The following is a 22,671-nucleotide window of genomic DNA, read 5'->3' as shown; positions in this document are numbered from 1 at the left end:
ACCACACGCTACGCAAATGCATACACAGAGGTGTGCACGTACACATGGACGTATACGTGTAGGCGCACCCGTGGAAGGGGGGACTCCCCTCCCCCAACGCTCCTAACCCTTTAGCCTCTCCCCTCAATTCGTCTTACCGACGTTCCTGCTTGGACGGCATCTCCCTTCTGTTCATTTTTGCATCCATTGTGGAAGCTTCATTTCGCCCTTCTTCCTCTTCTCTCGTTTTATCTGGGCCAATACGCCTGGGTCACTTTGGAGGGGCATGTATTTCTCTCCCTCGGATACTGCCCGGGTTACCCTCGTCACCGCTTACCATTTCGCTACGACGGGGGGGGGGGGACTCGCAAACGGTAGAAGGTTTGGCGCCATCATTCTTCGCTGAGCACGCTCAGTGCGTTCACCCGTTTGGGGAATTTGAAATGTAGTTACGTTTGTTTGGGTTTTTTTTTTTTTTTTTTTTTTTTTTTCTCCCCACTTGTTAGTATCTCCCCCAACCGCAGCAGCGTAGGAGAACAAATCAACGGGGGGGAGAGAGAGACCCCACGATGGTGGCAAAAATGTTGGCGACATTTCCTCGTGCAGGGGAAACTCTCTACATTATTGCGTGACTCGTGGGGGGGAACACCTTCGAGCATCGTTCCGTTTGTGTACCCCTCCATTTTGCACCCTCGCAAAAGAGGGCTCTTCCCCCACATGAGGGGTAAATCCCTCTCAAGAGAAGGTGGGAGAATATCCCCCGGACCGCAAGGCAAAGGCTGTGACATCCCATTTTAAGGTTTCCACTTACTGTTTTTTTCCCCCCCCTGTTTGGCTAAACCCTTGGGAGTTTTCTTCCCCCCCTCCGCATCTCCCCAATTGGTAACTTCACCACCTCTCTGCACTCCCCGCGGGCAAAATGCAAGTTTCCCATTTTTACGGCAAAATGATTTCACCTCATCGCATCGCATCGCACCGCACCTCATGGTGCTTCAAATTGGGTCGACAAAATCTCCTCTTCACTGGCGCTTCAAAAATTACGAGTGAATGTATAAGCCCTCTTTCCCCCTCTCGCAATGTACCTGCAATGTTTCACCCCTCCAGTTGCCCAATTTTTTTTTTTCCCTCTCCACGTGAAGAAGCCAACCGGTAGGCTAACAAATAAAGAGGTTATCATTCACAACAGGGGGGAGTTATAAACTTTACGCGAAGCGAATTGTACTGGAGGAGTCCCCCTTTTAGGCTCCCCCTTTATGTCACCGCCATCTTTGCGATGAGATATGCCCTTGCATGGCAACTCGCATACGCACGTACAGCTACGAAGGAGGACCAATGCACAGCAGGAGGATTCCCCCTCACCTCTTCACCATTAATAGAACAGTTCATCCGAGTGAAATAGAATAACCCCCCATTCGCGCCGCTCTCACGGAGAGTATACATCCCTGCTTACGTTCCCCCGTGCAACGCTGCGAGTGGGTAACGAAGAAGAAAAGGGGAAAAACCTCCTCGAAAGTCCTGCCCCCCTCCTCCTCCCCCATTCGAACGATCACCCCATGGGCCTAATTAGCGCGATTAAGAACAGTATAGAGCGCACCTACGTGTGTGTCCGGAGGAATCACATGGTGAGAAGTTCACCCGTGCGGTTGGAGAGTAGCACTGTGTAGTAGCGTGGCGAACGAGCGTCGCCTCACCAATGTACCCCCCACCAATGCGCCCCCCACCAATGCGCCCTCCACCAATGCGCTTCCCCCCAACGAACCGCAGGACTTCCACGGCCAGAAGCTCGCATTCCTAATCAAAAACGTCGTCTTCACCATCAGCACGGTAGTCTCCATTGCAGTCGGTTATTACAAGCAGAACTTAGCCTTGAGTGCCTACATCATTTTGGGCGGCACCGCCTTGTCAGCACTGGTAGGGACGGGGGAGAGCGGTCACAGCTACGGTTGTCACGCGGGACCCACGTGTGTGCACAGCCACAGAGGGGGTTGCTCAAATTGGCCCCCGCAAAAGGGAGCAGCTTTGAATGCCCCCTTGAGTTTCTCAATGACCACCCACTGACCACCCCCTGCAGCTAATCATGCCCACGTGGCCCATATACAACAAGCACAACATTCAGTGGGAAAGTTCAGAAGATCCCATGGAGGATAGGAAGCGAAGATAAAAAAGGCAAAAAAAAAAAAAAAAAAAAGTCGCAATGGAAATGTAGAGCATGTAGAGAGGGGCTAAAAATAATTGTATCCCCTTGCGTGAGCACACCTCGTTGTAGAAGTCGGCCTCTTTTTTTTTTTTTTTTTTTTTTTTTTTTTTCTCACTCCATGTGGTGATGTCACCGTCATGTTAGCGTCTTCACCCCTCGGGGCTACATCACCCGGGTGACCCTCCTCATGTCATCCACGTAACGAACAAACTTAAGCAGAATTTGATTTACGCCTTCGTTAAAATTGCAGGATATACTTGCGTAAAGGATGATGCTCAGCTGGTGTAGTTTGGCCCCCACCTTGTGGTCCATTTGTGTGTATTTTTTTTCCCTTAATTTAATTAGCCCGTCGTACACGCTTTGCACGCCCTCCAGGTTGAGCGGGATGTCCACGTTGATTTGGGACCTGCGAAAGGGGGAGTTGGCGGCGCGAATAAGAAAGCGGCGAATTGGAAGCGGCGAATTGGAAGCGGCGAATTGGAAGCGGCGAATTGGAAGCGGCGAATTGGAAGCGGCGAATTAAAAAGCGGCGAATTAAAAAGCGGCGAATAGAGCGGTTAGCGGCACGCACTGACGCGGTTCCCGCTGCGCGAGCAGCCTCACCTCTGCTGCACACAGGACAACAACTGCTTGTACGCAAATAAATCCTCGACAAGGTGCCGCAACGCGTCGCTCTCGATTTGAAAGGAGGCCAAATAGTTCCCCAAGTAGTCCCCCTCTCCTTTGCAAAAGCATATGTAAAAAATGGTTATTAGGAGTTCCGGCTGGCCAAGGAACTTCCCTGGGTGCCTCTCATACTGCTGGTTAATATACAAAGTTATGAGGTAAAACCAGAGGCTATTTCGTACGTATGGATTTAGAAAGTTCCTCAGCCGGTCGATCAGATCGAGGCGTTGCAGAAAAGACAAGACGTTCTTACACTCCTCCAGCATGGTCTTTCTTTTGTTTCCAAATATTCGATCCACTTTGTTCATCTCTTTTGTGTAATTATTTCTATTTCCACTGTTTTTTTTTTTTTTGTATTTCTTGAGGGTGCCCATAATTTTCGCGCTCATAATTTTGTTCGCAGCTGATGGGTAGTGTCCCTTCCGCGTCCCCCAATTTGTCGTGGCATCGCTAACGCTGTTCACTTCGTACGTCATAGGTGTTTTTTCTCCCCCCAAGGGATTCAGTCCCCCTTGCTTATTATAGTGGTCCGCTTCTGCACATCCTCTGTGGGGATTTCTTCCCATGTCAGTTTTCAACCTCCTCGCGCACTGCTGACGCATTTGCCTCTTCATGCTCGCCAGCTTTTGCCAGTAAAGGGAGAGCCTCCTCCTCCGGCTGTACAAATCTTCGCTGTACCAGTTTTGAAACAAGTCCTCCAGGTCCACCACTTTGGTTTTCTCCCCATTTGCTTGTGAAATTTGTTCCTCCCCGTCATTGGGATGGTTTTTCTGTCTGCCCGCCTTTTCGTTCACCCCGATTTTGTTGACCACAAATTGGTGGAAAATTCTTTTTTGTTTCTCCTCTGTGGGGAGGCAGTCGTTGTCCATCCCCCCCGCGCAGCCTGTGCAGTCTTCCTGATATATGTCAAACGGGAAGTGACTCTCCTTGAGGAGTAGCTCATAATTAACCACGTCCCTTGGGCCAAACAAACAATCAACGTAGTTTACGCCTTTGTTTCTTTCCCTAATCAAGTTGCTCACCTTTTTATCCTTTAAGACGCTATCGAAGAAGAATATGTCGCATATGTATAGCTCCCCTTTACTGTTGGCGCAAACGTACAGGTCACTTTTCTGTTTTTTTTTTTTTTCTTCCCCCACGGATGGCATCATTTTATACACATCCAGAATGATGCAGCGCTGTGAGTCTACTGTGGTCAGGACCACATCACTCAGGTTGCCTTCACAAATGGTTTCACGCAGCATGCTATATTTTTGCCTGTACATGCTCCTCAATTTATTTCTCACTTCCCTCCTAATGTTGTTATATTTTACAAACGTGTCGTAGTACACATGTGCGTGATTTTCTTGGAAGTAATTCTTTACCCTTTGGACCCTCTCCAGATAGTCATTAATTTTGCCCTCCCTATCGGAGGTGACAAACTCCTTTTCGTATTCTCCCCTCATGACAGCATAAAATTCGAACACGTTATTTATGAGGCGCCTTTTTATTCTTCCAAAGTTTCTGTTCGCCAAAAAATAAAAATACAAAAAGTCGAAATAGCTAGCTGAGTAGGCCGTCTCATTCGACATGCCCAAGAAACGGTGCAGCAGAATGGCCTCGTTCGTCTCTTTATATTTGTAAATTTTGTGAACGTCTTCCACAGTTTGCATGATCATGTGGATGGTATTATGCGGGGAGAGCTCCCCCAGTTGCTCACTGCTCCACCTCCGCCGCTTTAAGAAGAAGGGGTAGGTTTTTTCTCCCTTGGGTTTGCTACCCACCCGGTCGTCAAACAAGGGGGATGCATTTATTCTCCATTCACCTGCACCGTTCAGGAGGAAGGAGATCCCCCTGCTGGCGCTCCCATTGTACAGATTAAAGTAAAAATCGCGCAACACCGGTTTGTACAAATGGGATAAATTTAAGTAACTGCCGCTCTGCAAATTTAACAAAATGGAAATGTCTTCATACCTCCTCGGAATTAAAAAACAGTTTTTACAATTTGAAAATAAATTGAAGAGGTCATTATTTGACAGGGTGTACTTCCTGAACAGCTTCTTCCAATTTAGGTACAAAAAGTATTTTACAAAGTGGAGTCTGTACGCGTCGTCCCCTGGGGGGGCCTCTCCCCAGTCGGAGCCCTTCCCGAGAAGGCGGTTTCCCAAATGACTGCTTCCCAAATGGCTGCTCCCACCGGAGGGGGGGAAAACCTCCCCGTGCAGGCCGTCTATCAGGCTAAGAAGCCGATTGTACTGAGGGAGTTTATCCTTGACGTACACCTGCACATCCTCCACAAACACGGAGTTCACCCCAATGCCGTCCGAAGAAATATCCACACAAGACAAAATAATTTTAATAAGGCCATTCTTTAGTAACTCCCCAATGAGCTGTTTTTCCACTTGGCTTAACTTTTCCCTGACCAGGAAGAGCCCCTTTAGGAGGTACTTTTTACGGGAAAAACTTACGCATATTGCCTGTTCATATTTTTTTAACACACTTCTCCATTTTCGCCTGAACCGTTCAGGCAAAAACGGAAGCGCTGCGTACACCTCTTTGGAAAACTTTTCAAACGCGTCCTTATCGAATGTGTAGTAAATGCACGGGTGGAGTGGAGTCGCGGCACATGCAGCAGATTGAGACGGCCCTTCCTGTGCGTCTCCACTTTTGTAACGAAAAGGTTTTTCTTCATTTGGGAGAGACGTGTCGTTACCTAAGGGAAGCCGTGCCTCTCCTCTACTTTGCAAAAAAAACGGGGCATTCATTTGTTCATCGCGCTCTTCCTGTTCTTTCCATCTCGCACAATGTCTGTTGTGACTGCCCACTTTTCGCGAACTGTCCATTTGTTTCCCACTGTTGAGCAGTTTGCCTCCTGGAGAGGACCCATCAGTATGAGTTCTTCCTTCCGCGGATGCGTCCCCACAGTGCTGAGGGAGGAACCCCTCCCTTCCCCCGCGATGCCAACCGGACAGCCCTTTGGTCAATATCTGCGTTTTATCCCCCCCCTGTAGAAACTCCCTTTCTGCCACGTAACCATAATCAATAACGTTTTTTCTGAAGAATATACTTCCTTTTTTTCTTCTGTTCATTAAGAAATTTATATAGTGCGAAATTCCCAAGTTTGGCAAATTTTTTTTTTTTTTTTTTAAAAACCGCCTGGCGATATTAAATTTTCTTTTTATTTTTTTGTCTTTCCTTTTCAACTTATTTACGTTGTACAAGTTGTGCTTCTTCAAATACTCGACGATAATTTCTTTTCTGTGTTTGTTAAAAATGGACATGTGTTGTTCCACCTGCGGGGTTAGGAAATTTCTTTTTTTATTTGTCGCCAAATCGAAGAGGGGATACAAACTTGGGGTCATCGTCGCCTTGTCCCTTTGCGCAATTTCTTTTGGGCCTCCTCCGTCCGAACTGCTGGAAGTCCACTGCGCGGTTGACTGGCCATCCAACAGAGGCAGAGTAAACCTTTTGTGCAGAATAAAAACGTTTTTCCTTTTTTGCAGATTGACAGAATAGCACTCCTTGTGGACATGTTCCAGCCAAATTTTAAACCACATCGTGGGGAAGGCCGTCCTCGAAAGGAGGTAAAACGTAACGTGTCCCCTCCGCAGGTCAATCGCGGGGAAAAGGTGCTCGTAGAGGTTTTTCTCTATCGCGCTTTGGCCATAATTGTACGCCACGTTAAAATCGTCCAGAAATATTTTAAACGTGTGCTGCGCTTCGCCGCGCTCAGCTGCCCCGCCGAGGGGCGCACTTACAATTAGCTGCGAAAAAAGGGCAAACAGGTTGGGACATCCCGAGCTACAGCTCCCCTTTCCGTTCAGGTACCCCTCCAAATCGGCTTCCAATTTGTTAGCAACGCGTAGGGTTAAGTTGAAGAATTCATCGTACGACAATAAAATAATAAACGCCGCCTTATCATTATGTATGCAATTTTTGTAATTAAAAAAGCTGACCGACTCATCCGTATAGATGTCCTTCAAATGGCTGTAGAGCTTTTCTGCCTCCTCTTCGTCCTCCCTGTAGAGGTATAAAATCACATCCCTTCGACGTCCCCCCGTCCACCTCGCAATCTGTGTGTAAAAACACACCAAATGAAAGAACAACCTTTTCTGGAAAACATTTTCGCTCTTAACAAAGATGTTACTACCTTTGGAGATTTCCCTCTCAGCATGATCATCTGCACACACGTATTTTACAATTTCGTCAACCCACGACTTGATGAGCATCAAATTGAGGGGAAACACCCACGTTTTGAATGCCCTTCTGGTGAGAACATCCGTGGGGGAGGAAGACGCAGAAGAGTGTTCATCACTCCCATGATGTTTATCCGTTGTATGAAAATTGCCTGACTCGTTCAGGTAGTTATGCTTACAAAGGGTGCCTCTCTTCAGGTTGTTCATACCAATCAGTTGTTGTTCTCCACTTTTTGCAGCTAGCTCATCTGTAGACAGAGAGTGGGCATCTACTACCCCCCCTCCTTCATCTTCTTTTCCGTAACCCTGCACATTCAATTTGCTAAGCAGGGAGTTTATTCCCTTTAGCATCCTGAACAGGTCCTCATTTTGTGTGTAACTATCTATGGAGCTTCTCTTCAGAATGTTTCCTATAATATTTTTAATGCACTCCTCTGAGGTGTGCCTATCTCGGGGCATCTCGGAACCGCTGTGTGGTTCTCCCACTGGGGGAGTACCACCTGGTAGGTTTACATCGTTTGTGGTTTGTTCGAGACTGTCCTGGAGTCTCTCCTGTTCTCCCCCCCCGGATGGTAGCTTCCCCTTCCCATGATCCACGAACTGTGTGCTGATGTTTCCTGCAGCAGTGACAGTGCCGCCATATCTTTTCCGCTTAGAATAATTGAAGCCTGTCTTGCATGAGATGAACATCGTTTGAGCCTTTTCCGTGGTGTATCTTCCCCACTTCGTGGTACTGTTCCCCCCCCGTTTGTCAAAACTTCTGCAGATGGAGGCGCATTTCAACGGGAAGGGTCTACCGCAATGTGTGGCATTTACCCTGGGTGGGTTCCTCACTCGGTCATTTAACCTTTCACTTGGTGAATAGACGTTACGCCTTCTTAAGGGGCATAGGGACATACTTTGGTCTTCTCCCCATGGGTGGGCATCTCTACTACCCCTTCTACGGAGCAGAGAAAAAACTCTCGAGCCATTCTTCCTCACTTTGCCAACTGGGGGGGATAGATACTTCCCTTGGTCTTTCCCAGAATTGCGAAAGTGGCATCTCCATTGGGGGGGCAACAAAGACAGGAGAATTAAAACAAAAGGGGAAGATATCATTTCATTTTACGAAAAAGGTTGTGTGCTCTCCGTTAGTGCATTCGGTGTGGGCGGTTTGTAGGCGGTCTGTCAGCAATTCGTTAACGGTTCGTCTGTGCCTCCTCTTCCGGAGGGTCTCCTACATTTCACAGTGCCCCCCCCGTTGACACCCCTGGTGAACTCATTTTAGCACACAACCAGGGGTAGATAAAGGGGAAACGGTCGCCACGTTTGCAAAAATGGGTGAAGCTGAGGGGGTGTGCCCTTCACCCGTTTGCTTAGTTCTTACGTTGTGAAGATGTCCTCTCCCGCCTAAGGTGTTAACCCTTTTTATGCCTGCTGCAACGCTCGGTGTTGTTTCGCTTCAATTTGGTGCTCCCTAGATTGGGAGTGACGATTTTGCTCCGGTGAGCTGGCGCACTCGCTCTTGCGGAAAAGTGGCAACGGTAACTTCCCGCGCTGCCATTTTGCGCAGCTTCATTGCTCTTTCATTTCTCTCCACTTCTTTTTCCAAAGAAGGGGTAAACAAAATGTAGGCCTCGTTGGTGAAATTTCCCACTGCGCTGTGGTAAAAGTGGCGAGCAATTTTGATTAACTGTTCAGATCTGCATTTTTAAAAAAAAAAAACATCACGGAGGGGTCACCCCGCGTTGTGCGTAAATATGAACAGGAGCAGCTACATGTGTGTGATTTTTTTTTTCTTTTTTTTGCGTGCCAGTTCACCCTTTTAAGCTGCTGTGGTGGGGCTCTCCTGGCGTGCCGACTGGGAAATGCGCCATTTCCTTTCCATAGAAAAGGGGAAGGCAACTCAAGCCACATTTTGAACACCTACGATATTGCTCTTTTGCCGCCATTTGAACTTTTTTTTTTTTTTACCGTTTAGCTGGGGGCCGCGCAACAATGACCCGTTTTGTCTTGTACAAACGAATGAGCTAGCCGAACGGGGGCAACTGGAGAAAGGCGTCGTTGTGCGTAGTGGGGTCTTCACCTCTTCGCGTTTTTCCCAAATGGAGGAAGAGGGGGGTGTAAAAAAAAAAAAAAAAAAAACACCAGGAGTCGTATCGCATATGAAGAGCACCAAAAAAAAAATTAGCAAATGGATGGGCGGACGAGTGGGTGGATGGCCGCTTTATTGGGACGACCGCTTGACTGGGACGGCCGCTTAGCTGCGCAATGGGGGAGTCACCCCCGCGAGGCGCGCGCGCCCCCCCACAGGGCGCACGTCACATTCTCGTTGCAGCACCGGAGGAAGGCCCCCCTGTAGAAGGCGTAAAAGGTCTTGTACGCCCCGAACAGCTGGAAGTCAAAAAGGGGGCATTTAAACCCCCCAATCCGTTCATGCTTTGACAGAAAAAGGGATGATTTGTAAAAAAATTTATAAGAAGACATGAGGAAGAAGAGGGCATCTTTTATCCTCTTCCTTTGTTGAATTCCGTTGGAAATCCCCACCGCATCTCCGTCAGTCTCCCAGTGGTGGAGAGCTCGCTTCATGTAGAAGCAAATTAAAAGTAAAAAAAATTGCTTTTTATTTATCTGTTCCAGGGAGTCATACGTTTGGTCTTTCTCCTCTTCGAAATTTGTCTCCTTGGGGGGCCTCTCCTTCTGCTCAACTACGTGATCGGTTAACCCATCATTTTTTTTTCTTTTCTTTACACATTTTTTTTCTGAACTGTTCAGGTGAATATCGCTATCAGATATGGCCGACTCGGCGTCCGAAAGTGCCTCTTGCGCTTTTTCATTCTTCACATTGGAAAAGTAGTCGGTGATTTTTATTTGGTTTTTCACTAACGGGATTAGCTTCCTGGCACACTTTGTGGATCCCCCCTTGGAGAAGCTCCCCTTCCCGCAGCTGCTTCTTCTCTTTTCTACGCTGCTGGTAAACCCATCCGGTGTGTTCTTTTCCTTTGCTAGCGGGCTAGGTGTATAATTACTACTTCGGTGGCTACGCTCGGATAGGGCGCGGTCCAGGTTCGCTCTTTCACGCATGGCAACCGAGCTAATTGTGCGTTCCCCCCCGTTGGTGCTGTCTGAGTCGGCGGCCTGTGGATCCTCCCCCTCCTCCTTGTTGCAAAAGTGGGAGCCCCTTCTTTTAAGCGGAGAAATATCAGGTGTGTTGCAACTTTTCACAAATGTGGGCCTGGCCATTTTACAACCCTGAGGGGAGGCTAAATGTTCCCTCTTTACATTTGCATAGTGGTGGTATTCCTTTATGAGTTCCCTTCTCCTTCCTTCTCCCTGCAAGCGCTCCGACTGCAAGTTAAGCTGGTGCAGTAGGGAGTACCCGCAAAGGTAAAAAATAACCCCCAAGACATTTCTATAGCTTTTCACCTGCTCAAAGTGGCTTAAAATTTCGAGGAGAATGCAGACAGACGTATAGGCATTATCCATGCGCAGTTCGAACAGACATAGCCGTATGAGGGCGTGCACATACACCACAGATAGTTGCCTGGAGTAGCTAACACTTAAGCAGCTGATGATTAAATTTTTTATAAAGTACAGTGGCCTGTTACACACACTGGTGCTACATTCCATGTATAAATCGATCGTCTTCAATAAATTCAAACACTCAGAAAGGCAGCTATTCTTTTGCAGATGAAATGTGACCCTCATTTGATGCTTCTCCTCCGCTAGGATGAAGCAGTTTGTTTCAAATGATTCCCCAGGTAGGTAGTAATCTCTCTCCAAGGTGTATGCCTCGTAGTGCTCAGGCTTCACCTCCTCATAGTAATGCTGCCGATCTCTCCACGTCTTCAGCCGTATGAACCATTCGTTTTGCCTGTTCATATTATTTTCTATATATTCCTCTTTGCTCACTTTAAAGTGGTGCATCATCTGTTTGTATTTCTCTTCTTCCTCCTCTTCCTCTTCGCTTCCTTCCCCCCCGTGGGGTTTCCCCCTCATCGGGGTGCGTCTCCTGCGGGTAGTACCCAATTTGGTCGGGGTGCCATTACTGGGTCGCTGCGCGGTTCCCTGCGCTGCTCCATGAGCGGCTCCCTCTGCTGCACCCTCCCAAGTGGAGACTCCCCGCACTGGGCTTTTCCTCCCACTCGTATTTTTTTTATCCACTTGGAGGAGTACATTATCCAGGAAGGAGCTCCTCCCCCCCCCCTCTTCACTTTTTTTAAAAAAGACAAAATCGTTCTTCTCAAAGGGGGCCTCGCTTTTGAAATTGTCAAACAGATACTTCGGCTGACCTCCATGTGGATCGTCCTCCCCTTGGACTGCAAACCGGTCCACCCACGCATCCACCGCGGAGTCGTCTCTAATTGTCTCGTTGTGTGGCCACTCAGTGGAGAGCGCGTCTTCCCACAGGGCTGTCTCGTTGGGCCACTCCCCGGTGGGCCACTCCCCGTTGGGCCTCTCCCCGTTGAGCAGCTCCGTCACGTTGGGTCGCTCCCCCCTTTGCCGCCGCCTCTCCCCGCCCCGACCCAGAAGAAACTCCAACAGGTCCGTGACGAAGCGGTCTTCCCCGAGGGGGTCCCCCGCGCAGCCGAGACGGCACAGCGAAAAGGCGTCCCTCCTCCGGGACAAGTGGAAGACATAAGCGAACTCCCTCACGGAGCCGAAGCTGCCCCGGATAACATCCCGAATCTCATCACAAACGGAGAAACAAGAAAATAAAGTCTCATTGGAGAGACTCATATATATGTACTGAAGCATCTGCAAGTCGTTGTAGTCCAAATGGCTGTAAAACTTATTCAAAATGATTTTTAAAATCTGCAAAAAAAAGCTGTTCAAATTTATTATGCTAATTTGGTGCAGAAGCAGGTGTATCAGGAAGAGTAAAATCTTCACCTTAATCTGTTGGTTACTCGGCCAAATATTATTAAAATTAAAACATTTGAAGGAATCCTTGTAGCTCCTAGACACATGCTCGGAGAAATAGTTGGAGCATATGTATGCCAGAAATAAAAACTCCAAACAGGAGAAGAAAGAATCATCGTGTGCCTCTCTCACTGATCTCATTGCCTTAGAATCGTACAGAAAATGGTTGTGCTTCTTTCTCCCCAGCTCTTCTATATGCCCTTTGATATCCTTTCGGCTGAAATTTTCGCTAAAATACGCGTCTAGCTTGTTTACCACTTCCTTTATGAAGTTGGTCATGTTTCCTGCGTTTTCGTGGCGGCCCATCCGCAGCTCCACAGGAGGCAGTCCCGCAGTAGGCATCCCCACAGGTGGCATCCCCCCAGATTGCCGCTCCACAAGTGGATGCTCAACAGGAGGCCGCTCCACAGGTGGGCGCCCCCTCACCTCCCTACAACTCAGCAGGGACACCTCGCAGCTGGTCACCGTCTTCTCCAGTATATTAAAAATAAAGTTGAAGCTTTGAATAACCTTCCGCATGTACAGCTGATCGTGCTGGCTGAGGAAGCGGTGGCGTCTTCCGCTCCCCCCCGCGTGAGACGAGTCGTCGCTGGAGTGGCTGCTCGTGCGGTGCTCCCCCTTGGGGTTGCTTCTTCGAGAAGGACTTACGCGGGAGGCGCTCCTGTGGGAGGCACTTCTATGGGAGATACTCCTGTGGGAGATTCTCCTATGGGAGACGCTCCTGTGGGAGATGCTCTTGTGTGATGCGCTCCTATGGGAGACACTCCTGTGGAGGTCCCCCCCCCTGCTGGAGGCGGCTCCCCGCGCCACACTGCTGCAGAGGTCTATGGGCGCATTTCTGCAAAAGGGTTCTTCGTCATACGGGAAGGCTGCTCTAACGGAGGGGGCCGCCGAGTCGCTCCGCAAACCGCGTTGCCCGTATGGAGCGAATTCAGAGCCCCTCTCCCCTTCGTTTCTCCCCGGGTCCCTAACATGGGGAGAAATTTCCCCCCTGATGACGGAGCGAGGTGCAAATCTCCCAACAGAATCTACAAACTGGTTCTGCGAATTGTGCAACCCTTGAGAGCTGTACATGGCGCGTGAACTGTAGGCGCGTCGTGCAGAGCCTGTTTCTCCCCCAACACAGATGGGAACTTCCTCCGGTATGGCCTCTTCTCTGCGGATGCTCCCGGGCGCCTCCCCCCGCAGAGCTCCATAACGCCCCACTAAATCCCATCCATCGTCACACAGCAAATGTGGCACATCGACGTCATTCTTCTGAAAGAAATAATCATTGTAGTAACAATTGGCTGTTGCATTTTCATGCAGAATGATGTTGCTCCTCAAAAATTTTATTTTTTCATTCGGGCAGAAGGAGAGGTAGGCCCTCAAAAAAGGGTAATTAAAAAGGAGGTTACAAAAATCGAGGGAAACCAAAGACAGTAATTTGAACGACGTAGGGTTGCAAAGATATTTTTTCAAAAGAATAAAACACTTGTGAAAAGTCATGCTCAAAATTTCGAAGGCGAATAGGATGCTTTTCCTTTTCAACTCAATGAGGTACATTTTGTAGAGGAAAATAACTTCGGATGTGAGGGAAAAGGAGAAGTTAAAATCTACCAGCAACAACTTGAATGCCTTGTTCAACAGGCTGCACTCCAAATAAATGTTAAAGAGGTTATGCTGGATGGTCAGCTGTTTCGATGAAAATTTGTAAATCGAAACATTTCCAATCATGTCTGTCTTATCATTTTGAATTAGATTAGAAATTTTCATTTTTCCGTTTTTTTGTTTTTCCTCTTTTGCGCAATTCTTCTTTTCCCTTTCCCTCTCGCCACGCATCTCAAAGTATAGGCTCTCCGCCAACATGAGGTAGTCATTTTTTAAATTGTGGAAGATGTAATTAAACCCTTGTAAATCGTTCAGGTATTTCACATTAGGCTGTTCGCTACTACGTAGAGTTTTTTTTTTTCCTTTTTTTTTTTTCCTCTTCAAATTGTATAACCCTTTTAGACTCTCCACAAAATGGTGTATTTCGATGAATTGGTGCTTGGCGAAAATGGGGAGGATGTATGGCTCCAGGGTGTCATTCACGTTGCTGCGCAGGCTGCTGGAGGGCAGCGCGTCGAAGAGGAAGGAGAAGATGTTGCTCTGTTTGGCTAGCTGCTCCGACTGAATGTACCTGTTCAGGAAGCTGTGCGCCCGGTTGAAGAAGATCTTCAGGTTTCGCGCGAGGCGGTTCTCCTTCTGCTGAGGCGGCGGGGCCACCTTACTACTGCTCCCCATCTGACTGGCCACGTATCGACTGATGCTGCCCTGCCTGCCGGCCCCCCCGCGCACACAGTTGTGGTAACTCAGGTTGGCCTTGCAGCGCCGCTTCGCACCCACGTTGTAGTGCCTTCCAGGGAAGATGCCCCCCGCGTCGCTTCCCCCATGCGGAGAGGATACCCCCTCAGGGTAAGTGAATTCACTCATGGGGCAAAGCTGCTCTCCCCCAGTGGACACTCCTCCCCCCGCAGTGACCCGCCTGAACTTTGCCCCAACTGCTGACTCATTTTTGTGTCCCTTTTTCACACTACACAGGGTAGCAGCGGGAGTGACCGCCTCTCCATCTTTCCTCCTGAGGCGACTGAAGGGGGGGGCGGCTTTCCCCTTGGCATCCTCACCGAGGTGCGTCTGCTTCGGAAGCCGAATGGTGTAGCCGCTCCCCCCGTTCGAAGCAGACGCGACCAGTTTGCTAGCGCCCCCCCGATTGGCAGACTCCCACTGGACAAATTTCGAGCACAGCCCGATGTAGTAGTAGTGAAAATAATTTACCTGCACAAGATAAATGAAATTAATCATCTGGACGTTCAAAAAAAAATTGTCGTAAAATTTACAGCTCCTTGTTGAGCATACCATAAAAAAATAATCAAATAAATTTTGCAAAAGTTTATAATTGTTATTCAAGACGATGCTGCTGAACGATTCGTACTTGTACCTCTTCAGCATCTCTGAGAGGAATAAATTTTTTTCCTGTCCTTTTGTGGAGATGGTTTTCCCGGAGGAGAACTCATCAGTGCCCATCATCTGCTCTGTACTGAAATAGGAAGTTATAAGTAAATTTTTTACGCAAAAGAAAAAAAAAATTTGAATCATCAGCTGCTTGTTAATTGTGACCTTTAGAAGGACATTCAAAAACTCGAACCAGAAGAAGAGCAAATTTTTGTTCTTCGCTTTGCTTATGTAGCTAAATAGCCTTTCGATGGTGATTGAGTGGACGAAGCTATCGTCAAACGTTTTGATATTTATGATGCATTTGTTTACAAGTTGCAGGTTCTTCTCTCCGTATACCCTCCTTGTGCATGCGTGGATGAACTTCTGTCTCCTCACCGCCTTCGGTCCCTTGTCTTTGCCCCGCGCCAGCTCGCAGAAGGGGCACTTCGCGGCGGACGCTGCAAAGTTGTGCGACGCGCACCCCTCATCGGCTTTAAAAAAAACCCGGTGCACATTAACCTCCTCGTCCTTCTTCTCCTCCCTTACGTGTTCATAAAAAGAATACAAATCGTGAAAGATGTGAAAGTTCTTGTCATTCAAGCAGAAGTTTAGCTTGACGAAATGGAGCAACTCCTCGTTGAGACTGTTAATATTTATTTTGTACCTCCTTCTGAAATCTTCACTTAAGCTACTCCCAATGTGGCTAGCTGACGACGCCTGTGGCAAGGCGTCTTCATTTTCTTCGTGGCCCTTTCTGCTGGCGTCCTTCTCCCCAGTCGGCACCTCCAAAACGTTCGCCGTTTTAGCTGCACACGTCTTCTTGGCCGCAGCCACCAGGTTGGACTTTCTCTTAACGGCGTTTGCCGCCTGCCCGACGCTGAGGCTTTGGGTGCTTCTCCCCCGGCTGCTACTAACCCGGCCGCCGCTAACCCTGCTGCTAACCCGGCCTCTAACCCTGCTGCTGAGCTTACTTACCCCGCTGGTGCTCCGCTTGCTTCCCCTTTTCTTTTGCCTCACATTTTCGGTGAAGATTTGGTTCCACGTGTAGAAGAAGCACCCAAAGATGAAGGCCTCCAGTTCTATGTCTATGCAGTTCACTTTGCATTTTCGCTTCCCCTCCCTGAGGTGGTTCATTTTGAGCGGCGTTCGTTTCCGCGGTGTGAGTTCCTCGCGAAGGGCTTCCCCTTACGCTCCTTTTTTTTATTTATTGTTTCTCTCTTTCGCGCTTTTTCCTGTCCCGCGAGGTCCCCCTTGTAGCCTCTCTCAATTGGGGATAACGCGACAGATTTTCTCCCCTCACGGGATCCCCCCTTCTTGCGCTTCTCACACGTGTGCAATTGTCACGATGGATGAGGGCATCTTAAACAAGCAGCTGTTACGGATGGAGAGAAGGAAACGCCCCCTTGGACATGCTGGCAAATTTTGTATCGCGCCAAGGGGGGAGCGGCGAAAATGTATGCATACGAATGAAAAAGGGGGAAAGACAAAAAGGGTAAGCGGCGGGAACAAAACTGAGCGGAAAATTGCCTCCGAAAATTGACTCGCGAAACTACCTCGCAAAAGCGCGCAGGAAGATATGCTAAAAGGCGGAATTGACAAAATAAATAAAAAAAAAAAAAAAATCAACGCAAATGTGAAGGAAAGAAGAAAGAGGATGAAGCAGTTAATTGCTGAGCGAGGCCACCCACTTGGAAACACACAGATGAACATAAAAGGAGCGAAAGGAAGCCTCTCCAAAATGAGATGGCGAGTTTATCTTGTGTAAGAAGAATGGCGAACTAACCGTATGAGCGTTAGCGGGAGCGATCCAATTGGGGCAGTTTTTTTTTTTTTTTTTTTTTTTTTACCTTCCCTGTGCATCTCCAAGGAAGCGGTGTGAAAGGAAAAAACCCGTTTTATGATCCACCCCGTGGGGCAGTGCTCCCATGCCATCGGGCTGTGCTGTCCCCCCCCTCGGGGCGAAGCTCAATTTTGTGTCGCTCCCAGTTGCAACTGCCAGGGAGGGGAGCCCCTGTCTTAATCGGAGAAGGGGAAGCACCCGAGCAGGCCGCATAGAAAAAAAAAAATAAAAAAAAAGGAAAAAATGACTGCAAAGGCCAAGGCGTAAGATAGAAACGCACACAACTGTTTAGCAAAATACAAACACCCTCGTGTTTGTTCCCAGCGTATGATTCGTTTTTTTCTCACCCATCTGCTCCCCCTTTGGGTATTCCTTTTTTCTGGGGGACTCAACAGATTGGACATGAAAAGCTTCGTCGTGGGAGTTGTGCCTTTTCCTTTTTTACAAAACAGTGACGGGGTGGTGGGACAACGCTTCGCAAATGTGCGCTCCTTTTTATTTATTTTAACTCCCTCGAAATGGAAGAATCAATTTGAAAAAAAATTGAATAAACGTTTTTTTAGCACAATGGGTTAAGTTGAAATGGAAGTTTTTTCTTTTTTGGTATGTTTCCCCTTTTTTGGCACGTTTCCCCTTTTTGGGCACTTCTCCCTTTATGCTTTCAAAAAATCGTCACCTTGGGGGGATTGCCCCTTCGCAATGCGTACACTGCGGGTTGCGTTTAACTCCTCCCCCCCCTCCAGCTCTGCTACGCTGAACATTTCTTGCCCATCCTTTGAAGACGAGTCGTCGGTATTTCGTTGAGGTCACTTTCCTCAGTCGCGGGAGACACAAAGGCACGCGCCCCCTCCCCTTCCTCTCTGCATGCCCACACGCACATGTTTCATACCCCCCGCGAACGAGACGCATCGAAGCAAATGGCGCAGTTGGATCAGGCGGGAGGAGCCCCTCCAAGAAGGCAAAATTTGCACAACAAGTAGAAAAAACGAGGGATTACCCAACTGTTGGTATTTGTTCCCTTCCCCCCCTTTTTTTTTTTTTTTTTTAAGGAGATACTTCGAACAGAAATATACCCCCACACAGGGGTACAAAAAGAGTATCGCCCGAGATAGGTCATTTGCGGGGGGACGTTTCGCCTGCTTGTCTCAACTGTGCGGTCGACGGTTGGCAGGACAGTCCCATCGCATCTCACTCGCAAAAAAGATGAAGCGAATATATGTGCGGAGAAATATGCGTCGCATTCATGTGTGCGAAATGATGAGGCAAAATGACATTCCGCAGCTCCGAAAAATTGTCACTTTAATTGTCACTTTTCTTGTAAAAAGGTTCCCCCTCAAAAGGGGGGGAATAATACCCCACCTGAACAAACATGTGCATGTAACTCGCATCGTGTACATCGTTATTCACCGGAATGGACGAAACTTGGCAAATGTTTTGCCTCGCTTCTTAACTGGCTTCATCCTTAAGTACCTTGGCGCGCTTTTCCGCGCTGTCAGCAACAAACTGTGCATGCGGGGGAGGGGCACAGGAGGGGGGAAGCACAACGGGGAGTACTACACCCACTTGAGGCGTTCGCTCCACCGTAGGGAGGCACCTTCAAGAAGCACCCTATGGTATGTCTTCATAAGGGCCCATTTGATAAGCACGTATAGCACTGTTTACGCGTATGTGAGTGGCACTGTCGGCCGGGCGCTATCTTTTCCCCGTGGCAAGCGCGCGAGATGCGAGCGACACCAAGGCGGGGATTGCCCCGTAGAGGGCAGCCTATGCGATGATGACCTATGGGATGACAACCTATGCGGTGATAACCTGCGGGGTGATAACCTGCGGGGTGATGACCTGCGGGGTGATGACCTGTGGGGGGGCTTTCCCCAGCGGGTAGACGCGCGCCTCCTTCTCAACCTCGCCAAGTATAGCCCCGCCCCCCAGCTGCGGAGGGAGCTGCTGGAAAAAAAGGAAAAACACGAACGCTTAAAAGGGGTTGCCACCCATCGAAGGGGACAAATGAACAAGTTTGCCAGCGTGCTGATCAGAGCTATCCTTGGCAAACACATGGGAGGACAACCACCCCAGTTGATTTGGAAGAAGCAGCAAATGGATCACTGCGATAAGGGGAAGAGACGCATAAAAATTCGATGCACGCATATGAGGAACACCGCGGGAAGGTTTGGCGCTCCCCACAGCATCTGCACAACTCACCCAGAAATGGAGCTTCTTAAAAAGTGCTGCCACTACCAAAGGGTGGTACGCCAAATGTTAAAGAGGCATGAAGAAGTCATTCAAAGTAGGCAACACGATGAAGAGGGAAAAAAAAAACGTGGCTATTTTGTTTTCACCCCAAGGGGGGATCCCCATCTGGTACGCACTTGGAAGAAAAAGGGTCTTACTTTCATGAGGAGAAAAATGACGCCCAAAGGGTTAAACGGTTGGCCTATGAACCGGTGGGGTGTCCCCCCCAAAGGGTTACTAAAAGGGGTAAGTTTGCCTACAGTACGTGTGCCGCTTGTGTCCCATTTTAAGAGGCCAAAGGAACAGATAACCCACCTGATGAGGCAAAAAATGCCCATTTTAACCCTCTGCGAGAGGGCCAAACGTGTAGTGCTTCTCATCGAAAGCGAACAATTTGAAGTAATCACAAAATGGATGAAAATTATGAAACGTTTCACGCACACGTACGGGGAGACCTTCCTAGGAGTCCTGCACTTGTTGAGGCGGCAAAATGTGGGTTCCAAGACAAGTGCTGCTGTAACGGTTAAGCGTGGAAGGGGGAACTCTACTGAAAAGCAGCACAAACGAGGTGGAAACAGATCAGCCAAGAAGTACCCATCACAGATTGGGAGTCGCTTCCCCCCCGAGAAGCTCCTCTCCTTTGTGTACCTCTTCACGCGAGTGTTCGAAACGTATGCCCATTTGCTTTTTCACGCCTTGCGTAAGTACAAGGGGGACGTCCAAAAGAGGTCTGTTCTGCTAAAAATTGCACTTATCAACAGGGGGGGCTCCTCCTACAAAAGGGCAAAGCAGGATGGAGTGCCAATCGGAAGAGGGATGAAACTTTCACCCTCAACCAACGTGGTGATTGCCAAAAAAGGTGAAAGGGAGTACTACCAAAGCTTCTTCATCTCGCTCATGTGTAAACTTTCCAGCAGGGCTAACTCTGCATGTGTGCCACTTTGGAAGAATGGCACCCACGTGAGGGATGTAAAACTTGTCTTTGTGCACCTCCTTCAAACCCTCTTAAGAATCATAAACAGGAGTCATCAGAAGAGGGGTGATCCCCATTTGGGAAAAAAAAAAAATGAAGATTTCGCAAAGGGTGAAGCAAAGCTGGAGCGAATAGCACACCTGGTTGAGGAGCAAATTTTGTGCTTGCTTTTAAAAAAGAAATTTTATTCCCTCTTTGAAGAACTCCTCACACGTGGTGGTGAGACGGGGAGGCCCCCTAGTGGATGTCCCCTCAAGTGGGCAGAGCATATTGCTCACCAAATTTTGCACCAGCGGAGGGGCAAACGGATTTGGCTTCGAAAATACTACAAAATATATTTGCACCTTTTGAGGTATATCGAAAGGGGTCACATTTTTAAAAGAGAAAGAACGGCGCCCCTCCAGAGGGGACGTTGCTTCTCATTTCTCTATGGGGAGCAACCATTTCGAGAAAAAGGAAAATCGACACGGATGTCCCATTTTAAAGAAAAATTTGGAAAAGTAAAAAACGAGTTTTACGTGCACATGGGGAAGAAGTACTTCCTGCTCTTCACAATCATGTCTTGTGCGAAGAGGTCCCAAGTGGCGGCCCCCTTTTTGACCACATTTTTGAAGATTTTATTTTCCCTATCGGAGCAGAAGAATTTCCTTTTGCAGTTTTACTTTTACAGGGCGAGAATTTTGGAGTTCATGCTGCACCGCGTTGGGGGGAGCGATGGTGGAGGAAGCGGCAGCGGCGACCACGCCGACGGCGACTCCCCTAAGGCAGTTGACATGCGCAAGGACTGGGAGGAACAATCTCTTCGTATACGGGGCAGAAGTCAAACCATTGGGAGGGAGACAAACGAGGAAGATAACCACCTCAGCATTTGCAGCCCCCCGTCAGGAAACCCCAATAGTGAGCTAGGTAAAAAAGGGGGGAAACAAATTTTTGTTCGCCCCCTTGCATTAAATCGTCTTCAGAGCCACTCCCCAAGGTACTTCGTCGAGAAGAAGCCCCCCATTTTGGAGGAGCAGATCAGCGAATTATGCACATCGGTATCCCCGCACACACACCACCACCAACATCGTTGTGGCAAAATGGCGCGAAGAACGAATCGAAAGGCACACCCGTCGGAGGAAGGAACCAATTCGGTAGGAAAAAATGGGTCAGACTGTCGGGGGGAAGACAAATGGGCGAAGGTTGCACCGATTGGGAATGCCCTCAAAAATGTCGATGTCGCCACGTGGACAGTCCTCCTGATTTTTTCCCTCTGCACATCGTACAGTAGGAAGGACCTGAACTGCTTCTACTTCAGTGAGAATTACTACGGCCAGCATGAGCAGGTTATAGACAGAATTGACAAACGCATAGGCGTCGCGAGGGGGAAGACGGGCACTTTTCCCAAAATTCCCAGCAAGTACGCCCCCCTTGACGCACTCATAAACGCGGAGGACATACCGATCATGAAGGTTTTGCAGCTTCATTTGAACCAACAAAATGCAAAAAAGCTTCTGCGACGCGTAAAAAAATTCATACGGGGGAACGACCCACTACAAATGCTGTACAACCTTGCCGTGGCTAGCAACATGAAGCATTTGCATTTTCTGAGGAAAATAAATGAAGACGGGAATGGAACGGTACACTTATGCTCGCACTCAATTTTCCCAAACAAACCATTCATTATAAAGTTGATAAAGATACAGAAGCATGTTAACGAAAATTACGCTTTTAAAAACATTTTCGATGAAATAAAATGCCTCCGAACATTTCAACATGTGCATGGGAGCATATGCCAAATGTACCAATACGGGGTTAAAAAAAATGGCGATTGTAGGACCTTCACTTATTACCTACTAATGCAGCATTATGATGACAATTTAAAAAATTATATAAATTATTTACACGAAGATTACTTGCTAAGGAGAGAAAAAATTGTGTGTGCAAATGCGTTGCCCTTTTGGCACTTCCAAGGAGTGGACAAAAATGAACATGTACTGTTCAGGAAGAAAAAAATATTAAAAAAAATAACAAATGAAATGCCAAAATGGAGGGGAAAACACAAAGAAGGAAAATCCACAAAAATTAATTTATCGCTATATTATGCCATACTGAGAAAGAGCATCCGCATGAGGGTAACCCAGTTGCAACTCGTGACGTCTGTTTTGAGCTTGTTCGGACGAATTGTACACACCGTTATGCGCATACATAGAAGACGGATAACCCATTTTGACATTAACGCTAGTAACATTTTGGTAAATTACAACGGATCTGTTTTGTCACCATTAAATGGGAAAGCTCCTTTCGATGGGGCTCCACGTTGTCCGAATGGACACCACAAGGAGGGAGAAAATACGCCCCATGTGGAAAACAACCCATCTTCCTCCGTTTTTGCACACCAGACGAGTTACCTGACCCGTTCGGGCAAAAATGTAAAAACGGCAAAAATGGAAGGAACGGCGAAAAGTGGAATCACACAGGGAAATGTAAACCCAATAAAGAATAACACAACAGGGGGGATCAATCTCAACAGAATGAGCTTCGTGCCCACTTCACAGTGTTATGCTACACCTGTCCAAAGGAGACATGTCCCCAGTATAGGTAAAGCTCCTAACCTTCTATCCATCGTCATTAACGACTTTGGAGAAAGTAAAGCCTTTTTCAGCAATAAGGATTTCCTATTTTTTCGAACAAACAGGGGAAACGAAATGATGGCTGCTCCTGAGCTGATGAAAATGGGTGTGGGGAAGGAAAAGCGGGGAGGGGACACAGCCAC

The 22,671-nt window shown here is 48.1% G+C and overlaps 3 protein-coding genes across 3 annotated transcripts, besides 16 other annotated features; 1 reads left to right on the top strand and 2 right to left on the bottom strand.

Moving 5' to 3' along the window:
- Positions 1-544: 544 nt before the first annotated feature.
- Positions 545-571: a microsatellite.
- A 545-nt stretch (positions 572-1,116) lies between these two features.
- On the top strand, positions 1,117-2,106 carry PVX_084850 (microsomal signal peptidase 12 kDa subunit, putative). The gene is made up of 2 exons (XM_001616587.1): positions 1,117-1,601; positions 1,744-2,106. Exons 1-2 carry the CDS (start codon positions 1,533-1,535, stop codon positions 2,035-2,037), a joined length of 363 nt encoding a protein of 120 aa, XP_001616637.1. The 5' UTR covers positions 1,117-1,532; the 3' UTR covers positions 2,038-2,106.
- A 133-nt stretch (positions 2,107-2,239) lies between these two features.
- Positions 2,240-2,268: a microsatellite.
- Positions 2,269-2,338: 70 nt separating this feature from the next.
- PVX_084845 (hypothetical protein, conserved) lies at positions 2,339-7,914 on the bottom strand (the record flags this gene model as incomplete). Its single annotated transcript, XM_001616586.1, has 2 exons — positions 2,339-2,582; positions 2,780-7,914. The coding sequence occupies 2 exons, from the start codon at positions 7,912-7,914 to the stop codon at positions 2,339-2,341; spliced, it is 5,379 nt and encodes a 1,792-aa protein (XP_001616636.1).
- Positions 2,358-2,387: a microsatellite.
- Positions 3,014-3,035: a microsatellite.
- A 713-nt stretch (positions 7,915-8,627) lies between the features above and the next one.
- Positions 8,628-8,658: a microsatellite.
- Positions 8,659-9,222: 564 nt separating this feature from the next.
- Positions 9,223-9,242: a microsatellite.
- Positions 9,243-9,276: 34 nt separating this feature from the next.
- PVX_084840 (hypothetical protein, conserved) lies at positions 9,277-16,008 on the bottom strand (the record flags this gene model as incomplete). The annotated part of the gene is made up of 1 exon (XM_001616585.1): positions 9,277-16,008. The coding sequence occupies one exon, from the start codon at positions 16,006-16,008 to the stop codon at positions 9,277-9,279; it is 6,732 nt and encodes a 2,243-aa protein (XP_001616635.1).
- Positions 12,496-12,520: a microsatellite.
- Positions 12,522-12,556: a microsatellite.
- Positions 12,743-12,812: a microsatellite.
- Positions 13,377-13,409: a microsatellite.
- Positions 13,433-13,479: a microsatellite.
- Positions 13,961-13,985: a microsatellite.
- Positions 16,009-16,795: 787 nt separating the features above from the next.
- Positions 16,796-16,820: a microsatellite.
- Positions 16,821-17,030: 210 nt separating this feature from the next.
- Positions 17,031-17,059: a microsatellite.
- Positions 17,060-18,367: 1,308 nt separating this feature from the next.
- Positions 18,368-18,393: a microsatellite.
- Positions 18,394-19,020: 627 nt separating this feature from the next.
- Positions 19,021-19,044: a microsatellite.
- Between the last annotated feature and the right edge of the window lie 3,627 nt (positions 19,045-22,671).

The sequence above is a fragment of the Plasmodium vivax genome, chromosome 13 (genome assembly GCF_000002415.2).
Source record: "Plasmodium vivax chromosome 13, whole genome shotgun sequence".
Classification (NCBI taxonomy): domain Eukaryota; phylum Apicomplexa; class Aconoidasida; order Haemosporida; family Plasmodiidae; genus Plasmodium; species Plasmodium vivax.
This window is presented reverse-complemented; position numbering and strand designations above follow the sequence as displayed.